At 36.7% G+C, this 18,196-nt stretch overlaps 1 protein-coding gene across 2 annotated transcripts in view; it reads left to right on the top strand.

The window, feature by feature from the left end:
* The window catches only part of DLG5 (discs large MAGUK scaffold protein 5), a 96,226-nt gene extending 80,528 nt beyond the window's left edge, over window positions 1-15,698 (top strand). For both annotated transcript variants that reach the window (XM_063405925.1, XM_063405922.1), the window contains exons 22-33: window positions 3,038-3,200; window positions 4,093-4,226; window positions 4,820-4,984; window positions 5,333-5,516; window positions 6,404-6,552; window positions 6,850-7,020; window positions 7,342-7,538; window positions 8,233-8,376; window positions 8,564-8,691; window positions 9,451-9,560; window positions 11,340-11,449; window positions 13,837-15,698. In XM_063405925.1, coding sequence (XP_063261995.1) covers window positions 3,038-3,200; window positions 4,093-4,226; window positions 4,820-4,984; window positions 5,333-5,516; window positions 6,404-6,552; window positions 6,850-7,020; window positions 7,342-7,538; window positions 8,233-8,376; window positions 8,564-8,691; window positions 9,451-9,560; window positions 11,340-11,449; window positions 13,837-13,940 — 1,759 coding nt within the window. In that variant the 3' untranslated portion in view covers window positions 13,941-15,698. The remainder of the gene's footprint in view (window positions 1-3,037; window positions 3,201-4,092; window positions 4,227-4,819; window positions 4,985-5,332; window positions 5,517-6,403; window positions 6,553-6,849; window positions 7,021-7,341; window positions 7,539-8,232; window positions 8,377-8,563; window positions 8,692-9,450; window positions 9,561-11,339; window positions 11,450-13,836) is intronic.
* Window positions 15,699-18,196: the final 2,498 nt, after the last annotated feature.

Genomic DNA, 18,196 nt, shown 5'->3' with positions numbered 1-18,196 from the left:
CATTGCTTATAGTATCAGTCTTGGACATCAGTTTTCATTTTATCATGATCTCACTAGACCGAATATATGAAAAGGTTTACACAAATTCAAAGCATGGAACAGTAACACACAAATTTGAATCACACTTTTATTTCCAATAAGGCAGCTAAATGCCATTCTGGCAGTGTAAAGGAGCTCTGATAGGTTGAAACAGATTACATTTATATTGACTTCAAGTCCCCCGTGTATGCTTAATTTATGTAAAAACACTGACCATAAAAAATGTGAATGGTAAAATTATGAGGATATTCTGTATTCTAACTTTTCTGGTGGTAATAAAAAGCTGTTCATAAAGTGTTACATGAAACTGTTGTCTTGTTTGAAGAATTTGTGACTAAGTTATTTAAGCAATTATAAAACACCTTGTATACAAAGAACAATGTTATTTTGAAAGGAAAAGTAGAGAGGTTTCTGTGAATTTACATTCTTTCTTACTTCAGTGTGACACTTGTACTACATGTACACAACTTGTGTTCTTGTATAAATGTTCCTCTGATTGTCACTTGCAAATTCCAAGTCAGAGTGTCCTTTCTCCTTCCCATGACTAACAATGTGAGTGTTCAGCTGAACAGTCTGGGATCCTGGAGTCTGTATCTTTGTGTCTCTGAGCACAAGATACATGTTCTCATCTCTAGGAAATAACAATTTTAGTGTTGATCATATTACTGAAGTACATCCAGGTTCCAGCCCCATCGCTCTTGCTGTGCTTATGTGTAAACCATAGTCTGAATTGACTTTCTAAAATGAGTATAATTCTAAGGTTTGGTGGGTTTTTAAAACAAAACAAACTATTAAACAGTTCTCAGTTTAGGAAAGTAGCCACTTAAATCTGTCCTAGGAAATGTTTACATTTTGGGGGGTTTTATAAACTTTGTTTCCCACAAAATGCAAGTAATTCACTTGGTCTTTCCCCAGATGAAATTAATAATTATATAGATGAAAAAAAAAATCAATGTTTGTTCTGTTGATTTTAATACAAATGAAAATTAAAAGATCTCATAAATTAAGACTTTTTCTCTACTCTGTGTCTAGCGATTCTGGCAGGCAGTCTGAATATTATAGAAAAGTGCTTCACTTGATTTGATAAAACTGCTTATCAAGTAAAACACCTTTTTAATGTTATCATTCTTTTTTGCTTTATTACAGATTTGCTATACAGGCATAGTTATCTGTCATTTTGTACTTACTAGAATTCTCAGATAGGATCCTGTGTGCTTTGTATAGGTTTGATTCTTTCTCACTCCAATCCAAAACAAATTAAAAATGGGTGTGGTAGATGAAAATGCAGAAGGGTACAATAAACAAAGCCATGGAAGGTGCAGTTTTAGTTTCTAATGTGGAAATATACCGTGGTAAATTTTGTGACATGAAGAAACTTTATGTAAGATTGCTTACATGCTCACAAGTGAGTGAAAAAATAATGTTTTCTGCAAGTTATCAGAATTTAGTTAATTTGTGTTACATGCAAAAAATGTGAGCATCAATAATAAGTTCACTACATTGGTAAGCAGTTGCTGAGGGCATTACCTCTAACAGTGATGTAAGATGGCTGGGTTCCAGACTTGCAGGCATGTCTTCAGCCAAGGTTTTTTATCTCATATGCATTAATAAGCTGGCAAACTATTATGCCTCTGCTGCAGAAGGCTACCAAAAGGATCCCTTCAAAGGCTGCAAATATGCATAGTTATGAAACAATGTCCCCTTCCCTCTGTCCCCAGCCCCAAATCCTGCTTTTCCCAAAAATACCCTTCCTCCTCCTTGCTCACTTCAGTGGCAGTGAGTAAAATCCAGTTAACACTTCTGGTCTCTGAACAGCACAATAAAATAGTTTAGGCAGTTGGCAGAGTTTAGATAATATCTATATGGCATAATGAAATGTTAGGAAAGAAAGCATTCAAATTAATGCATGTCAAATGCAGTATAGAGGTATTAAAGTAAAAAATACACCTCACCTGGTGCCCAAGCTGTTCCATTCACAGTGAGCTCAACTGTCAATGCCTGGTGATGCCTCTTGCTGTGGAGACATTCTTAGGTTTATAAGAATGAAAACCAGGACTTTTTAGAAGGCTACTGTTGGTTTATACACATCATGAATGGACCAGCCCCATGTGTACAGGTGGACACATCCCAAATGTGGGGGGAGGAAAGGGGGCTGTATCAGGATTTTCTTTTGTATAAGCCTTTTTCTTGTTATACTTACTAGTGTCTTACTACTGTTTGTCCTGTTCTGAGTGTTGTTGTCTTCTCAAATCTTCTACATCTTTCAGATATCTGTTCCGTAATAGGTCTTTTCTGAGAATCCCTGTTGCTCCTAGGCCTAGGTTCTCATCACTAAGGAGTTTGAGGTTGGCCTGATCTAAGGTTGTCCTTCTCGAGCAGTATTGCGCACTTTGTGCTTTTTTTACGTTTGGATAATTGCCCTGAGGAGAATTTGCATGGTAATTGTAATGCTACCATGCAAACTGCTGTCTTAATGGCTTGAGTTTGCAACTGCTTAATTTTCATTACTAATTTGTATTTCCCAGCATACAAATATGAAATATTTGTGCTTTGTTGTCCTTTGGTTTACCACCTTAGAATTCATTATGTTTGTTTTCACTGGCCATGAAGACTCCCAGCATTTGTATTTGTAACATACCCTTCTGGAATATGGTTTGACAATGACATATTATATACAGTGGTTCAATTACTTTCATATAATATGCATCTGGAAGCTTCTTTTCTATCAACTTCATGACCATCCTATTTATAATTCATATTTATCATCATTTTTGGAGCAGTCATGTACCTGATGTACATTTACTTCTGCCTCTGTATATTGCATGGTGTTAAAGGAATGCATTTAAGAGCATTGACAATTAGTGAGGTTTTTAAAGTAACTGTTTAAAGCTATTTTATTATTACAGTTCAGACAGGAATAAATATTGCATGTAACTTTGATACTGTGGTGGTTCAAATGCAATTTTTTCCAACTCAGTTTTAACTATCTCCTTAAAAGGCCCTACATGGAAGAGCCACGCCATGTTAAAGTGCAGAAGGGTTCTGAGCCACTCGGGATCTCCATTGTGAGCGGAGAAAACGGTGGAATATTTGTTTCTAAAGTAACAGGTGGAAGCATTGCCCATCAAGCTGGCCTTGAGTATGGTGATCAGTTACTGGAGGTAATTGTTTGCTTACTGTTGTTAAGGTTTAATAAATCACAGTTTCTGTGATTGCAGCCGTAACTGCCTTCCCCAGAAAGAATATGTTGTGAAACCTTGTGCACTGTGAGAGGCAGCAAAGAGCACTCTCTATTGTAGTATTCTATAATTGTGATTGTTATGACATTTTCAGGCTTTATCATAAAAATAATGTCTCTTGATGGTGTATCTGCATCCTGTCTTATGTAGATATGATTAAATTTCAAGCTAGTTAGTTTCAGTACTTAAAAAAAACCAGTCCCAATCCCATACTCTGCCTGGTGAGGGGAGTACATTTCCAAGCAGCTGGCTTTTACCAAGTGTCATGCTGTTGTTGCTGCATATTCTTAGCTAAGATACCTGGTTAAAAATTACTCATGTAGGCTCAGTGATGTTTCTGCCTACTGTGTTAGATAAACACATGGAGTAGCATTTTGTAAAGTACAGAGCTGCTTGGTAAATGTAACATAATGTTAAAGCACCTTCTGGTGCACAGTGTGTTTCTGATACTAAAATAGACCTGAATAGATCTGAATTTATCTTCAAATTCTGAGTTTACTCATATTGGTGATCTGAACCAACTTGTATTTAATCAGTGATATCAAATCATAGCACAGCTCAGAATACATATATCTTTTAACAGTGAAAATATTGTTAAACTCCTTGTCAAGTTACAAAATAGTTGAAAATTGTGATGCTTCCTTCCAAGGAGTAAACCCTAGTAATCACTGTATAGCAACATTTTCATTCTCCTGTTTTCTCCAGTGGGAATAAGTGAGCATTTAGACATTGCACTAATTAGGACACTGAAAGAACGAGCTTGTTAATTTCCATTTGAAAACTTGACATTCTGGTTTGTGCAATTTTTCCATAGTTCAATGGAATAAATTTGAGAAATGCTACAGAGCAACAGGCTCGACTCATCATTGGGCAGCAGTGCGACACCATCACTATTCTGGCTCAGTACAACCCGCACATGTATCAGCTTGGCAATCACTCACGGTCAAGGTAAGGCTGGCTGGACCTGGGAAGAGACAGCTCTCCTGTCCACACAGCTGTTTAGCTAGTAGCTAACTCCTGTTACTGCTGTAGCACTTAACATGTTTGCAAACATGAGCACATGTGTGCTGCTAAGTGTGGTTGCTTTGAAAAGTAATGTGTGAATACGTGTTTGTCAAAAGGAGAATGCTTGATGCATCTAAATATATTTTCTTTTCTATTTGATCATAATCCCTAAATATACTAAACTAAAATCCAAGATGACTTCTTCCTAGGATTATGACATTTTAATACTTCAAATATTTTTTACTTTTTTTTCCCCAAAATTGGAATTTCCAGTATTAATTAAAGAAGGCATATGACCTGGTGAAATTACCCATCCTCTTTTTATACATGATCACACTTCAAAACAGAGCATTGTCTTTCTCATAGATTTACAGTGAACATATGTTTGTGGCACACCTGTTTGAGTTATAGGGTTTGTGTTTTATCTGCCTTACTCTAAAATTGACTTACAGCCAAATTAAATATTTTGCGTAGAAAATATTTAGCATTAACCCACCAATCTTTTCTTCTGTTTGTTTTTTTTTTCCCTGTCATAGTTCTCGCTTAGAACCTGTGAGCAATCATTCCACCCCTCAGGGCAGCGGCGCTGCAACGCCTGACAATCATTCCGTAATCGACACTGTGAGCGAGCAGGATGAAGGAACAATGACACCCCCGTCCAAACAAACCACCCCAACTACCAGTCCCCGGAATTCCTTAAGGTAGAGAGTGAAGCTTTTGTCATGAAGGAAAATAAATGGTCAGGGTGGGTATGAAGGTATTAAAAAAGGCAGTGTACTTCTATGAGTAAAATAAGTCAGCAGACAAGTTAAGTGAATATAAATGTCCATGTTTTCAGACTGTTTCTGAAACATGAGGTCTGCTAGGAGTGAAGAAAGTTTTCTGCAAGATTTAGTTGGAACAATGATGTTTGTCGTTTAAGACTCTGTCTGTAGGTGACCTATTCTGAGTAATATTTAAATAAATATATATTCTTCAGATGGCAAGTTGATTTTATGCATGGCAAGTTTTTCAATTATCGTACGTGTGTTATTTCTTTCTGTCAAAAGGGGCCCTGTGGACACAAACAAAAGGACCCCTGAACCTAGAATTGTTGTTGTTAAAAAATCCCAAGTCGATCTTGGGATCCAGATATGTGGTGGAAACCTGTATGGAATATTTGTCTCGGATGTAGATGATGACAGCCCAGCAAAAGGACCTGATGGACTGGTCCTGGGTGACATGATACTTGAGGTAAGCACTTCAGAAGTGTCTGCAGTGCCCTGAGCAATGGCTGGGATGGCACAAACAGGGAGGTGCTGTGCTGTCCCACAGTGTGGAATGTTCTGTGAGTGTTGAGCTCCTGCCACAAAACCCAGGTAAGAGTGGTCAGAAAGCAAACTTGTGTTTGGGCTGCAGCACATGAGGAGCTGGAGAACTGCCACTGCTGATAGCACGAGGTGCCCCAAAGTCTCACACGTCTTCCTGTAGTTGCTAACACCTGCTCCCTTCATCTAACTGGGAAGCTTTGAATGTATGTAGGAGAAAAGCAAGGATGTAAAAGATATTGTAAAACAGAGAACAATATTGGTCTCACCACTATGAAATTCTAAAGAGAGTTTAGGGAAAACCATATATTGTGTCTATGACTCTGCTTTCTGTATGTGAAATGAGAACATTTATCCACTTCTCAAGACTGTTAAGGTGATAAACATACATCTTTATGAGCTTTTTAGATACAAGTGAGCACTGAGACTCTCCCATTGAACTTCTAGTATCCAGATTTTGCTTTGTAATAATGTTTGACTTACTCCAGACCACTTGCTATCCCTAAAAATATTAATATTTTTTCAGTGTGAATTTTATGTTTCTCAGCTTACACTTGGAAAACTTTTTCAAGAAGTGCTCTCTCACAGTACCTGTCTGCTCTTTGCACTTGAGTTTTTTGTTTTCCACTGCAATGTCTCGGTCTCCTGCTAGACATCTTAAGGTGCTAACTGTACTAGAGTTTCACAAGACTTATATATAAAACCTAGAAGTGAGAAACACAAACTCATTTTGCAAGTTTTACAAGCTCACCTAGTTCTATTGCTTGTTAGAATACAATTTCACATCTAAATGTTTATTTCTGTGTTTTGCAGTATGGGTCCATTGACATGCGAAATAAAACAGCTGAGGAAGCTTATCTTGAAATGTTGAAGCCTGGAGAAAACATCAAAATAAAGACTCAATACAGAATAGAAGAGTTTAATAAGATAAAAGAGCTTCCTGGAGATGGATTCTTCATCAGGTATTTGTGCATGACTGGTAATGACAGGATAAGGCTGTTAGAATAATACGTTAATCATCATATGAGACAGAAAGAACATAAATTTTGCCTTTTTTTTTTTTTATTTGGAATTTACTAATTTATCCAGCTATTCTCTGACAGCAAGTACACAGTCTAGTATAGCAAGTCTTCACTTTTCACTTGTGTATTCCTGAGAAGTAGAGAATGCCACTAATCTGCTAACTTTTCTCAGAAAAGATGTGTTCTTTCCTTGAGCTGATGGAGAGCATTGCAGAGCCTGTTTGTCTTCCTTTCCAGAGCACTTTATGACCGCGTGGCAGAGATGGAACAGGATTTAAGCTTTAAGAAAGATGACATTTTATATGTGGATGACACTCTACCACAGGGAAATTTTGGTTGTTGGATGGCTTGGCAGCTGGATGAGAATGCTCAGAAGCTGGAAAGAGGACAGATTCCCAGTAAATATATGTAAGTGACCTCACTTAGAGTATTCATCTTTAAAAAGTGTCTTACTAGTCTGACTAGTGAGATGTGGTATAAAAGACTTGTTTGCTTCTGTTCTTTCTGGGAGATAGTAATTCTTAAAAATATCATTTTAGGGATAACATATTTTAATATACATTGAATTAAATATATTGCTCTATCAAGTTGGTTTTAATGCTGCTAAATAGTAAACTAGAAATGACAATGTCCTGGGGTGCATCAGGCAAGCATCACCAGCTGTGATACTGTCAAAAAAATTTAAAAACATCACGTTAAATACCAGCCATTTTGTCTGTTTTATTCTAGGATGGATCAGGAATTCTACAGGAGACACAGCATGTCTGAGGCTAAAGATGAAAACAGTTCATCTAAGACATTGTCAGCAGCAGCAAGGAGGTCATTCTTCAGAAGAAAGCATAAACATAAGCGGAGTGGTTCCAAAGATGGAAAAGATTTATTGGCTCTTGATACAATCAGTACAGACTCAATTCCTTTCTTGGATGGCAAGTACCTTTGTTATACTTGGGAGGGCTTTGCCTTTACTTCTCTTCCATTTTTAATCAGGTGCAGCACAGCACAACAAATCATGTTGCTTTCTAATTGCTCTGAATATAAATGATGATCATTACCTCTAGTAACAAATTTTTGTGGTATTAAATTGCAAGCCAGTGTGTTTCAAAATATTTTCATCATTTCTTCCTAGACCTATTAGCACTGCTATTTCATTTGGAGAGGGAGATTCTTTTTGATGCATGGTTTTGATCTTCCTTTCAACTATTTAATTTTTATTCAGGTTGCTTAGCCTAGACAGAAATCCTGTGCACCACTCAAAATCTTCACTTTTATTTCTTCACTCCTTTAGAAAAATCGTGTTGGTTAGAATGCTTACTTTCTTGTAAGAGCTCAACAAATTAAGCCAGAGATATCAAGTATTTTGTGTTGTTTACACTTCTAGGGATTGGGGAAGGTGAGGAGTTCATTTTTTTTAATTGAACAATGGGTTCAGTTAGAAAAAAGTCTGGTTTCAGCTGTCAAGTGGAAAAATTGCAATAATGACTGACCACATTTTGTATTTGTCAAAGGCCCTTTGCTCTTGCAGAGGAGATCATCTCATAATTCCTATAAGGATGCTTCTGCTTATTTGAGGAAGGCCAGGAAATGTGTGATTTTACAAATAAATATCTTCTCTGTGTGTAGATTCTGCAAGTTTGGCTTATCAGCGTGTCCAGAAAGTGGATTGTACCTCCCCTAGGCCTGTCCTTATTCTAGGACCTTTACTTGATGCTGTGAAAGACATGCTGGTCAAAGAATCCCCTGGAAAATTTTGCAGATGTCCTCTTGGTAAGTATGCAAATATGGCTAATTTATTCATGCTTAGAATACACGATAGTAACATCTGTATAAATTACAACAATGACAACACAAAGATGGATAGCACCCCAAGAATCTGAAATTGAAGAGATTGTCTTCTTAGCCTTGTCCTGTGCCTAAGGAATAGTAATGAAAGGGGATCTCTTGTATGCCACAGAGGTGATGAAAGCCTCGCAGCAGGCCATTGAACGAGGTGTGAAGGATTGCCTCTTTATCGACTACAAACGGAGGAGTGGGCATTTTGATGTGACAACTGTAGCGTCAATAAAGGAGATAACAGAAAAGGTGAGTCAGTTCTAATGCTGTAGTTCTTGGTGCAATTTACATACTTATGTTGGGGGGTGAGAATTATGTTAGCAGTGTCATTCTTTAAGACATTCAGAGAACTGTTCCCCAGGCTGTAAAATAAAATAAAACAAAACTTACCTTTTGCATGTGACTATTTAAAATGAGCTCAAAATTATAGAAACTAGAAATGTTTGTATTCTTCTACAGTATTACTGAATAAAGTTAGAAAAAAAATTCTTAAATTCCATCCTCTACCCCCTCCAAAAAAGGATTTAATTTTTTTACCTATTCCATTTAATGCAATCATATAGAATATAAACATCATTCTAATCCTGGACAAAGATGTTACCGAAAGTCTGTTCATTGCTTACAGGTTTTAAACCACCTGGAAAGTCCTATTAATGCTTGTGTTTGCTTATGATTTCTGAAAGAGAAAATTAATAGGAATATTTAAACTTTGAAAAAATGTATTACATATATTTCAACCTGAGTTTTCATTTCATTAGTTCTTCAAGTACTTTTTTTTCTATCAATGCATGCTTTTGGTACTGTGAATGCAGTTTCTTGCAGTTTTTCATTTTTTGTCTTCCTTTATAAATCCTTTGGGTACGAATTGCTCAGTAGTCCCAAAATGCTACATGTATGGCAAAATTCTGTTGGGTTGCTATGATTTAAGTAGGGGAAGAAATGGGGGATTTGCATGTGTGCTTGTGCTCTTTAACTGAATGAGTGTTTTGCATTTACATTTGATCTTAGGATTGTCATTGTCTGCTTGACATCGCTCCTCATGCCATCGAACGGCTCCACAGTGTTCATATCTACCCTATTGTCATTTTTATTCGCTACAAAAATGCTAAACAAATCAAGTAAGTCTGTGAGGGGTATAGTTCAGGGATGTTTCTTCTAGCTTAAAATACGTCTGTTTTACCTTTATTGTTTATTTCGTCCTAGTCATTTTAAATCTTAAAAACAGCCACTGAGATTGGCTCAGTTGGTCAGAGCCTGGTGCTAAAACACCAAGGTTCTGTATGCGCCACCCACTGAAGAGCTGGACTCAGTGATCCTTCTGGGTCCCTTCCAACTCAGAACATTCTGTGATTCTGTAAAATGGGAACATTAATCCTCATAAAACCCTCTGTGAGGTACATGGTCTTAACTTCATTTGGGGTGCATGACAATTAAGTGAATCTTTCAAAGAAATCCATGGAGACCAAGCTAAATGTCCTCCAGGAGGATCTTTCCTGCTAACCTTTGTGGTACATTGTAAGACTGATATGGGTGAGATCCATTGAGGATTAAGCATTGACCATGACAAAGAGCTGTTCCTCATCTTCTGAGAAGGGCCAAGGGAATGGATGCAGTGCCAGTTGATTCGTAACCTCAGCTTTCCCACCTTCATTCTCCAGTAAACAAAGCAAGGGAAGTCCCCTTTTGCCACACAGTGCATTTACTGTGGTCTTCTCACGCTGTGTTCTTTCAGTAATTGTGAAATTCCTGTTTGAATATAGCCAGGAACAGAACACAGGACGTGCAAATGCCAGTCCCTCCCCTGATGTTTGAGAAAGCCTTCACACATTTTGATAGATTGATTTGGCAAAAAGGGACATAATCACCACAAATGACTATTGAGAAACGCTTTTGCTAAGAGATCTTATACTTGTGCTATCTTCATTTTTAAAGTTGAAGACTTTTTATATTCTTGTTTTGTAGCTCTATTTACTATCTTTATTGAATAGATAGTAAATTTGATTACTATCTATTTAATAAAGAAGATAAGTATCACTACTTTAAAGTAGAAACAGGACACAGAGCAATCAGGTGTATTTCATTACCACTGTAGGATTGTACATTTAAATGATAAATGGAACTGTCATGTCTTGACCCCCTTTGGAATTGAAATGGTGACCATTACAGCTTTTTCCTTTTTTTGGGAAGTGACAAAGGTCAAACTAGTCAAGCAATGATTTCTGGCAGTCATCAGTGTAAGCTGCAGTGGCACAATGTGTCTGCCTGTTGTGTGCACCAAAGGTTGTCCAAACATCCTTTTTGATATAGCACAAGTTCTGTTGGCATTCTCTGAAATGCTCCACAGCAATGACAGGTTAGTTTAGTAATCATGTTTTTAAATGATTATTTTAGCATTTGTATTTCTCTATTTTTTTTATATATTATTTTCAAGTGCTTGTATAATAGAAAAAAAAAGGCATCTCAAAAATGTGTCATAGATATGGTAACATGGAAATACTGTATTTGCTTCATGCTTGATACTTCAGAAGCCCTTAGAAGAGTGGTACTTGTGCCCAGCTTTGTGTGAGGAGTACTGGCATGTATTTGAGATGAGGATCAATTCATATGAACTGGAAAAAATTATATTCTTTCTTCATCAACTGCCTCCCAGTCTCTGAAACTGTAAAGAAATACTGTCTTGGTCTGAGAGTAAATAAATTTATTAGCAAGGAAATGATCCTGATGACTCTGCTGATACTGCTGAAACACAGTAGGTGGCACTCTGGGCCTGGGAGTCTGCTTGCATGTGAATTAGCCCTTCATATTCACCCAACCAGAGGCACTCTTTTCAAGTCCATTAAAAAAAATTACTCTTATACAAGGTATTCTTTTTTTTTTTTTTTTTTTTTTTTTTTCAGAGAGCAAAAAGACCCGATCTTCCTGAGGGACAAAGTTACACAAAAGCATTCCAAAGAACAATTTGAGACAGCTCAAAAAATAGAACAGGAGTATAGCAAGTACTTTACAGGTTAGTATTTAATCAAACTTTCAGTAGGAACACAGTGGTAATTTAATCCATTTGCATTTTAATTCAAAAAATCAATGTTGCTACAATAAGCATCTTTTTTCTTTTCATTCTGCCTTCCCTTTTGAAAAATTCATGTTCTGTTATTTTATTTTACCAGGAGAGGAAATATCAAGATAGAAATCTCCTTTGTTCTGAGTGTTATAATCTTACGATGTAAAGAGGTTCTGAAAAGGTTTTATTTCTAGCCAGTAGTATAGAAAGTATGGTCAATATCTGACAGTGTGACATAGTGTTGTCAGTGTTATACCATGTAAGGAGTAGAAGGATTTTTTAATTGTAAAAATCAAAACAATCAACAGAAACCTCTTGTAGTTTAAACAAACAAATGATGATTTCCAAAGGTCCCTTCCAGCCTCACCCCTTCTGTAATTCTGTATGATTTTGTGATTTGTGAGACATAATTTAAATGTTTCAATAATGGAAAAAAATTATCCTGGGTTTCTTGAGCCTGCATTGTAACTCAGAATAATTAAATTCAACTTTAGAAGCCTTTTTAATATCATAAAATTATGAAATCAATCTTGGATTATAGTATTTTTACTAGAGAAAAAAAAAGTGTTTGGAGACTGTCTCTGTTCATTTCAGAGTATATTTCCATGAATACCTAGAATTTTATCCCCACTCTTTTGAATGTATCTTCATGTGCATGGCAACAAAATTTGAGTAACAAACACCCTAAACTAGCCAAAATCTAACTTTTCATCCCCTAACAATGGGATTCTTACAGAAATATTTTGCAGCATAACTGCCAAGTACAGAGACAAAAGTGTGTGTTTAGTTTAGAGCTCTCTCAGTGCATCCTGAGACAAGCTGTGTGTTTTCAACAAAATGTTATGTAATAGCCAAAAACGAAATGTTTTTTACAAGGTACACACTAAACCTACAGAGAACTTGACATGCACATGGGCAGATTGCATCACCACACGTTATCTTCTGCTTCTCATTTAGTTATTTGTAGCATTTTAGTTTCACCCTGACAGGGGAAGGGGTGCTCAGTCCAAGGGAGTCTTGTGTGTGTCTTCTCCCATGCCCTGTGGGAAGGGCCTCCTTCTGTTGGTGCCAGTGTGCAGTGGGCTCCAGCTGTCACCAACACCACCAGATGCTGGTAGTCAGAGAGGCCTGGAGTTCAAACTGCACTGACATTGAGGCTTGTTGAAGTTATAACACTGGACATAAAATAAGCCTATAGCTAGCACGTAGGTAGATGTAAGCATGTTGTACCTGGTAGGTTAGTCATGGAGCTATGGGTCACACTCACTCTTTAGCTACAAAGAGCTCTTTAACTACTTCATTGAGTTCACTTTTGGACTAATGGCTTTCCAGTTGGCCTTGTTTCCTCTACCAAGTTGTGAACACAGTGTGTAATCTGAATCACTTCCTCCCTGCCATTTGTCACTTTTCATAGACCTTTTTAGTTACTGTGTTCTGTATCCAAAGTCACCTGACATCATTAACTGTAGTGTATATAGCAGAGCCAAATATTATATATTTATGTGACATCATATTTTCTCTTTTCAAAAAGAAAAATTATGCCTTAAGCTGTGTAAGACTTTCCATACTTTTTCAGCATTAGTGGTTGCTGTAGCCAGAGGCTTTGCTGGCTGACAAATTCCTAAAGTCGTGAAGTTCCTCAGTTTTTAAGTATTGAAGACAATATGTTCTCCTCTCTTGTGTAGTGGTGGCATTTTACTTTTTATGTTTAGCAAGGGTAGAATAAAAGGTGTTCATTTATCTTGTGAATTGATTTTCAGGGAGTTCCTTGCTGTTGGCCTTTTGTTCCTTGAATGTAGTTGACGATAAGAATTGGAGTAGCAACCACTGCTGTTTTATTTAGCTCAGCGATCTGTGAGCTGCTCATAATTTACTCCTAATATTTGTAAATAGTGTCTAGTTGCTACAGCTATAGTCTCTATGTATATTACCCCGTAAATATAAAACTCTTAACACCACATGTTGAACAGAGAAGGTTTATTATAGCAGGTTCTGACCATCTTTAGACTTAAACTTTGTCACCTGATGCCTCTAAAAATAGCTCATGGAGGCCACTTACAAAACAGTTGTCTTAGTTGATTATAGCCATCAGTTCCTTGACTTCCCTGGATAGTTTTAGGAGCTAGCAGAAGAAACTGTGTATTGAATGCCTGACATCTTTGCTCTGTTTATTTTTTTTTTCAATAGAGACATGCCTCTGTCAGATACTGAGTTGAATTGCTTAATTCTGATCTGTTGATAAACGCTTTGCAGATAAATGCAGAAGACTGCTCTTGGTAATTACTCTTAACTGTTTGTTCCAGTCTCATTTGTATGTGGGGTTTCTTCTTCTCCAGGCATTGTCCAGGGAGGAGCCCTTTCAAGCATTTGCACTCAGATTATGGCAACTGTCGACCAAGAACAGAACAAGGTCCTGTGGATCCCAGCTGGCCCACTGTAGATTTATTTTGCTGTGAAACTACTTTCCAGATGTAAATAACCAACTAACTTTCTATCCAACGGACTCAGTTCACTTCTGTGTTTATACAGATTCCCATAAGTGATTTCTGTTCCATGAAGGGGAATGATAACACTGAACACAAGGACCTGACGAGGCATGTGGGAAGGGGTCGATCACTTCACTGAGCTTGTCTCTACGTCGTACATGTACACATGACAGGCTGTCATGAGGGTCGTGGCCTGTGTGTACTTGTCCATCAGTAATGAATTTAACCATGCTGCAAAACCCTGTAGAATGACACGTTTACAAAAACCTTTTCAAAGTATTTGGTTCTTGCTGTTTACTTGAATGTCTTTTTGTTTTGTTTTGTTCTTTTTTTAAACTCTGTGTCCTTTCACTTAATGAGGCGACTCTCCAAAATGGAGTGAAATTTCTGAGGATGAGCGGACAGTTTATGCACAATGTGACTCTTAGTTACAATTTTGACCATTTCTAAGCACATTGTTGAGTTGACAACCAGGTAATTACGTGGGATTGAATCGGTACGTCTTGGGAGTAAGCTCAAAAGGAAGTACACTCCTACACAGGGCAGACCACTGTTTGTATCCTGTCAATGCTTGTCTGTCAAAGATAATGTTTCTTGTTTTATGCATGAAGCTAATATTTAAACGTCATAATGTATCTAAGCAATCCAAGCTTAACGTGTTGACAAATAACAATTTTTGGTTGTTGGGCCTGGATTGAGTACTGGTGGGGTAGGGTCATAAACTAGGCCTAGCATGCTGTGTTCTGTCACTTTTAGATACTGTAAATATGGAAAGCTCATGTTGGTGCAATTTTGCAGGGTAATTCTTAAGCTTTGTACTTCAGTGTGTAGCATTCACATAGACTGTTTTTATTTAAGAGCAGACACAGTTTTAGGGCTTTGATTAAAAGCCTTTAGAAAGGTACTAAACATTGTTAGTGTTCTCACTGTCAAAAAATAAGTGATCGTTTAGTTTTGGTTGCAATACTTATTTACCTGATGTACCAAACTCTATTATATCGGTTCCCTTTTGGATTTTTTGCACTTCTGACTCTGTGTTCCTAACACAGGTTTTGTACCTGTTTCTGTCTCTTGTGCCATGTTTCCTGGGTACTGTATTTTAATTGTTTTTAAAATATTATTTGAGTAGATCTGCTTCTCAGTCATTGTTTCTAACATGTCATTATGTAGGGTTTCTAGTTCTACACTACAGGCTGTAATTTTGCTTCAGTTTGCAGCTTTTATAATTAAAAAAAGGGATTCTTCTTGCACAGTTCTTCAAGAAAGATCTGGTCCTAAATTTAAAATCTGTTTTACAGTTGCTATTTTATAGTTCAAAATACTTTTTATAGTATTTATATAGTTATACACTATGTAGAGTATTCTGAACTATAAAAACATCTAAAATATATATGGTATTTTATATAGTATTAAACCATACTATTACAATACTGTATATATAAATTAATAATTATGAAATGGTATGGATGAATTAGTAATCCAAGTACTTCTCATGGTGAGGGACAGAAGTTGTTTTTCGTTTATCTCAATTTTTTGTTTGTTTTGTTTGTTTTTTAAAGTTAAGAGATCAGAGTAGACTCCAGTGGTACAACTGAAACAGACAGGTACTGTTCTGACATGGATTTTTCTGTACTAAATGAAAATGTCACTTTGTATCAAAAAAAAAGTTAAAGAAACTGATTACTAAATAAAGGTCAATTTCTGTAACTTCACTTGTGTATAACGGGTGCATAAAGCCCATGCTCTTCTTGACTCTGTTTAGTTGAATCCTCACATAAAGTTTGAATTTCTGACTAAAACTGGCGTATCCATCTGATAGTTTCAAATACCCACCTTGAGAAGAACAAGTTTGTTTGGTGCTTTCATCTATCCTTAGATGCATAAACACCAGAGATATTCACAACCTGTAGGACATGAGAAGTTAGATGTTGGTTTGTGTCAACATTTTTAATATTCTGGCCCGTTGGTGTTGAGGGCTTCAAATGGAAATGCAGTTGATTCGATGGAGACTTTAACTGAAGAATGAATCTATCACTGATATTTTCAAGGGAGTGTCACTGGAGAAAAATGAGAATATTAGCTTGAAGGCACATTGTAGAATGTTCTCAGTTTTTACACTTCAAACAGTGCAGTCTCTTTTGTTCACTGAGTTATCTGAAAGCCTAGGGAAGATAGTTTTTATGTTCTAACTTTAATGCTTTATCAGTTTCTTTATTCTCAGATGCCAAAGAGTCAGCTTCAGCATGAACCCAGCTGGTGAATGGACTAGTCTTGTAATCCGCATAACTAGTAATGGCCTTTAGTCATAAGACAGGACTTGCACCTTGCTTGCTCTTGAAAAAACCACACCGTGGTAACATTGTGTAATGGGGGATGAAGAAAATGAGAATAGGCAGGTTCTGGCTGGTCAGTAACAGCCACACATTGCATACCTTCTGATCACAGCAAAGTAGAACTGAAGTCATGATTGAACACTAGGAAGAGATGCCTTTTGCCCAGTCAGGAGTTTCCTGATACACCATTTTCTTTTATAATATTACATGCCAGAGATAGATTTAGCTCTTGTTCTGGAAAGAGTAATTTTGTCCAGGTGTTTAAATAAGGAATGTAGTTATGTGGGAATTTTAAAAATAATTTCAAAATAGTAAAGCTGGAAACAAAAAGTCTAAAAACTTCACCCTTATGCGTATAAGCCACAATTGAGTATGTGTGGCTGCTCTGTAGGTGGACTTACCTAGAAATCAAAATCTTTGAACTTCATTTCTCAACAGCTAAACTGACAAAAAATGGCTGAAGATACTGCAGCCCATATATTTGGTTTGTTGTTAATAGGTTGACAAACATCTACTTTCTTTCAAACCTCTGCATTCTATTCACATTGACCTGAATTGCAGGGCAAGTGTTTGCCTGATCCAAAATTACACTGAGGCAGCTGCCAACCTCTCCACCTCAGACAAGGGTTCTTTTTCAGTGCCTGATGAATTTGGAGGCCATATCCTAATCCTTTGTAGTGAATGCAAACATTGCCTTAAGCAGTCTTGAACAATTCTCCTAGGTCTGTCTCTGATGGATGTATTCATGGTTAAAATACAATCTTGTAATCTTTTCTAAACTTATGTTTAAGGCTCTAGTAGTTTCTACAATTTTGCGCCTACACTTCACATAGACAGTTTCTGTTAAAATAGACTGACATTGGAAAAAATGCACTGGCTTGGAAATTAAAGAGAGCACTGTGAAAAATACAGATAGAAAAAATACCCAATGGAGCAGACTTTTGTCTTCTTGTCTCAACAACTAGTGAAGGTTCCAGAACTGCAATAGAAGCTGAACAGAAGAAAAAAGGTGCTTGGCCTCTTCTTGTAAATTTTCTTAGGCTGCTGTTCCCCTGAGTGTGAGAGTTTCTTGCTCATTTGGTTGGGTTTTTTTCTAATGTGAACTCTGTGTCATTTTGTTTAGAAAATGTCTTGATGTTCGTCACTGAAAAAGTACATTTTTGATAACATTTGATAGTAAACTTTTTAGCTATTCAATTCGTCTTCTCTCTTTGAATACTAAGAGATGCTTTTGCTAACACTACATGAATGATGAGGAGCATGAATCCAAAAACCAGGTGAACTGGGGATCCTGTTACTTAAGTGTGAAAGTACCAGCTTAATCTGGGATTGTTCAGCTCTGTTTTAACAATTCTTTATAACCTTTTGTAAGAGTAGTTGTTTTTTACATTATCTATATTTTAGACAAGGATTGTAACTTTATGTTTAGACAACTTCATCAGTTGTCTGTCTACATGGATCCTTTTCTTGAAGCAAACTGTGGATAAACTGTGGTTAACTGTGTAAGTATACTGTGACTAAAGAAATTTAAAACTTTTTCAGATCCGGAGTCAGCTTATAGACTTCTAGGGTGGAAGATGTTTTGGGTTTTTTAATTTTGGGGTTTTTTTAATGTTTATTTAATCTTATTACTTAACTCACTTGAAAAACAGTGAGAAGAGGTGTGTTCAAACTTTTTCAGATTTCCTTAGATCTCATTCAATTAAGCAATTTTGATTAATTTTCCTCTACAAAATGCACCTGTTGAAAAGGTTTTATCCTCCTGTATGAAGTGTGATTTTTTTTTAACACAGATGTACGCACAGGTTTTTAAAATATCAGTCTTTTTTCTAAAAATGTAGGAGGGAAAATGGAAGACACATAATAACTGTTGCAAG

This window comes from Prinia subflava, chromosome 9, assembly GCF_021018805.1.
Source record: "Prinia subflava isolate CZ2003 ecotype Zambia chromosome 9, Cam_Psub_1.2, whole genome shotgun sequence".
Taxonomy (NCBI): domain Eukaryota; kingdom Metazoa; phylum Chordata; class Aves; order Passeriformes; family Cisticolidae; genus Prinia; species Prinia subflava.
The sequence above is the reverse complement of the archived record's forward strand: the minus strand, read 5'-3'. Positions and strand labels throughout refer to the sequence as shown.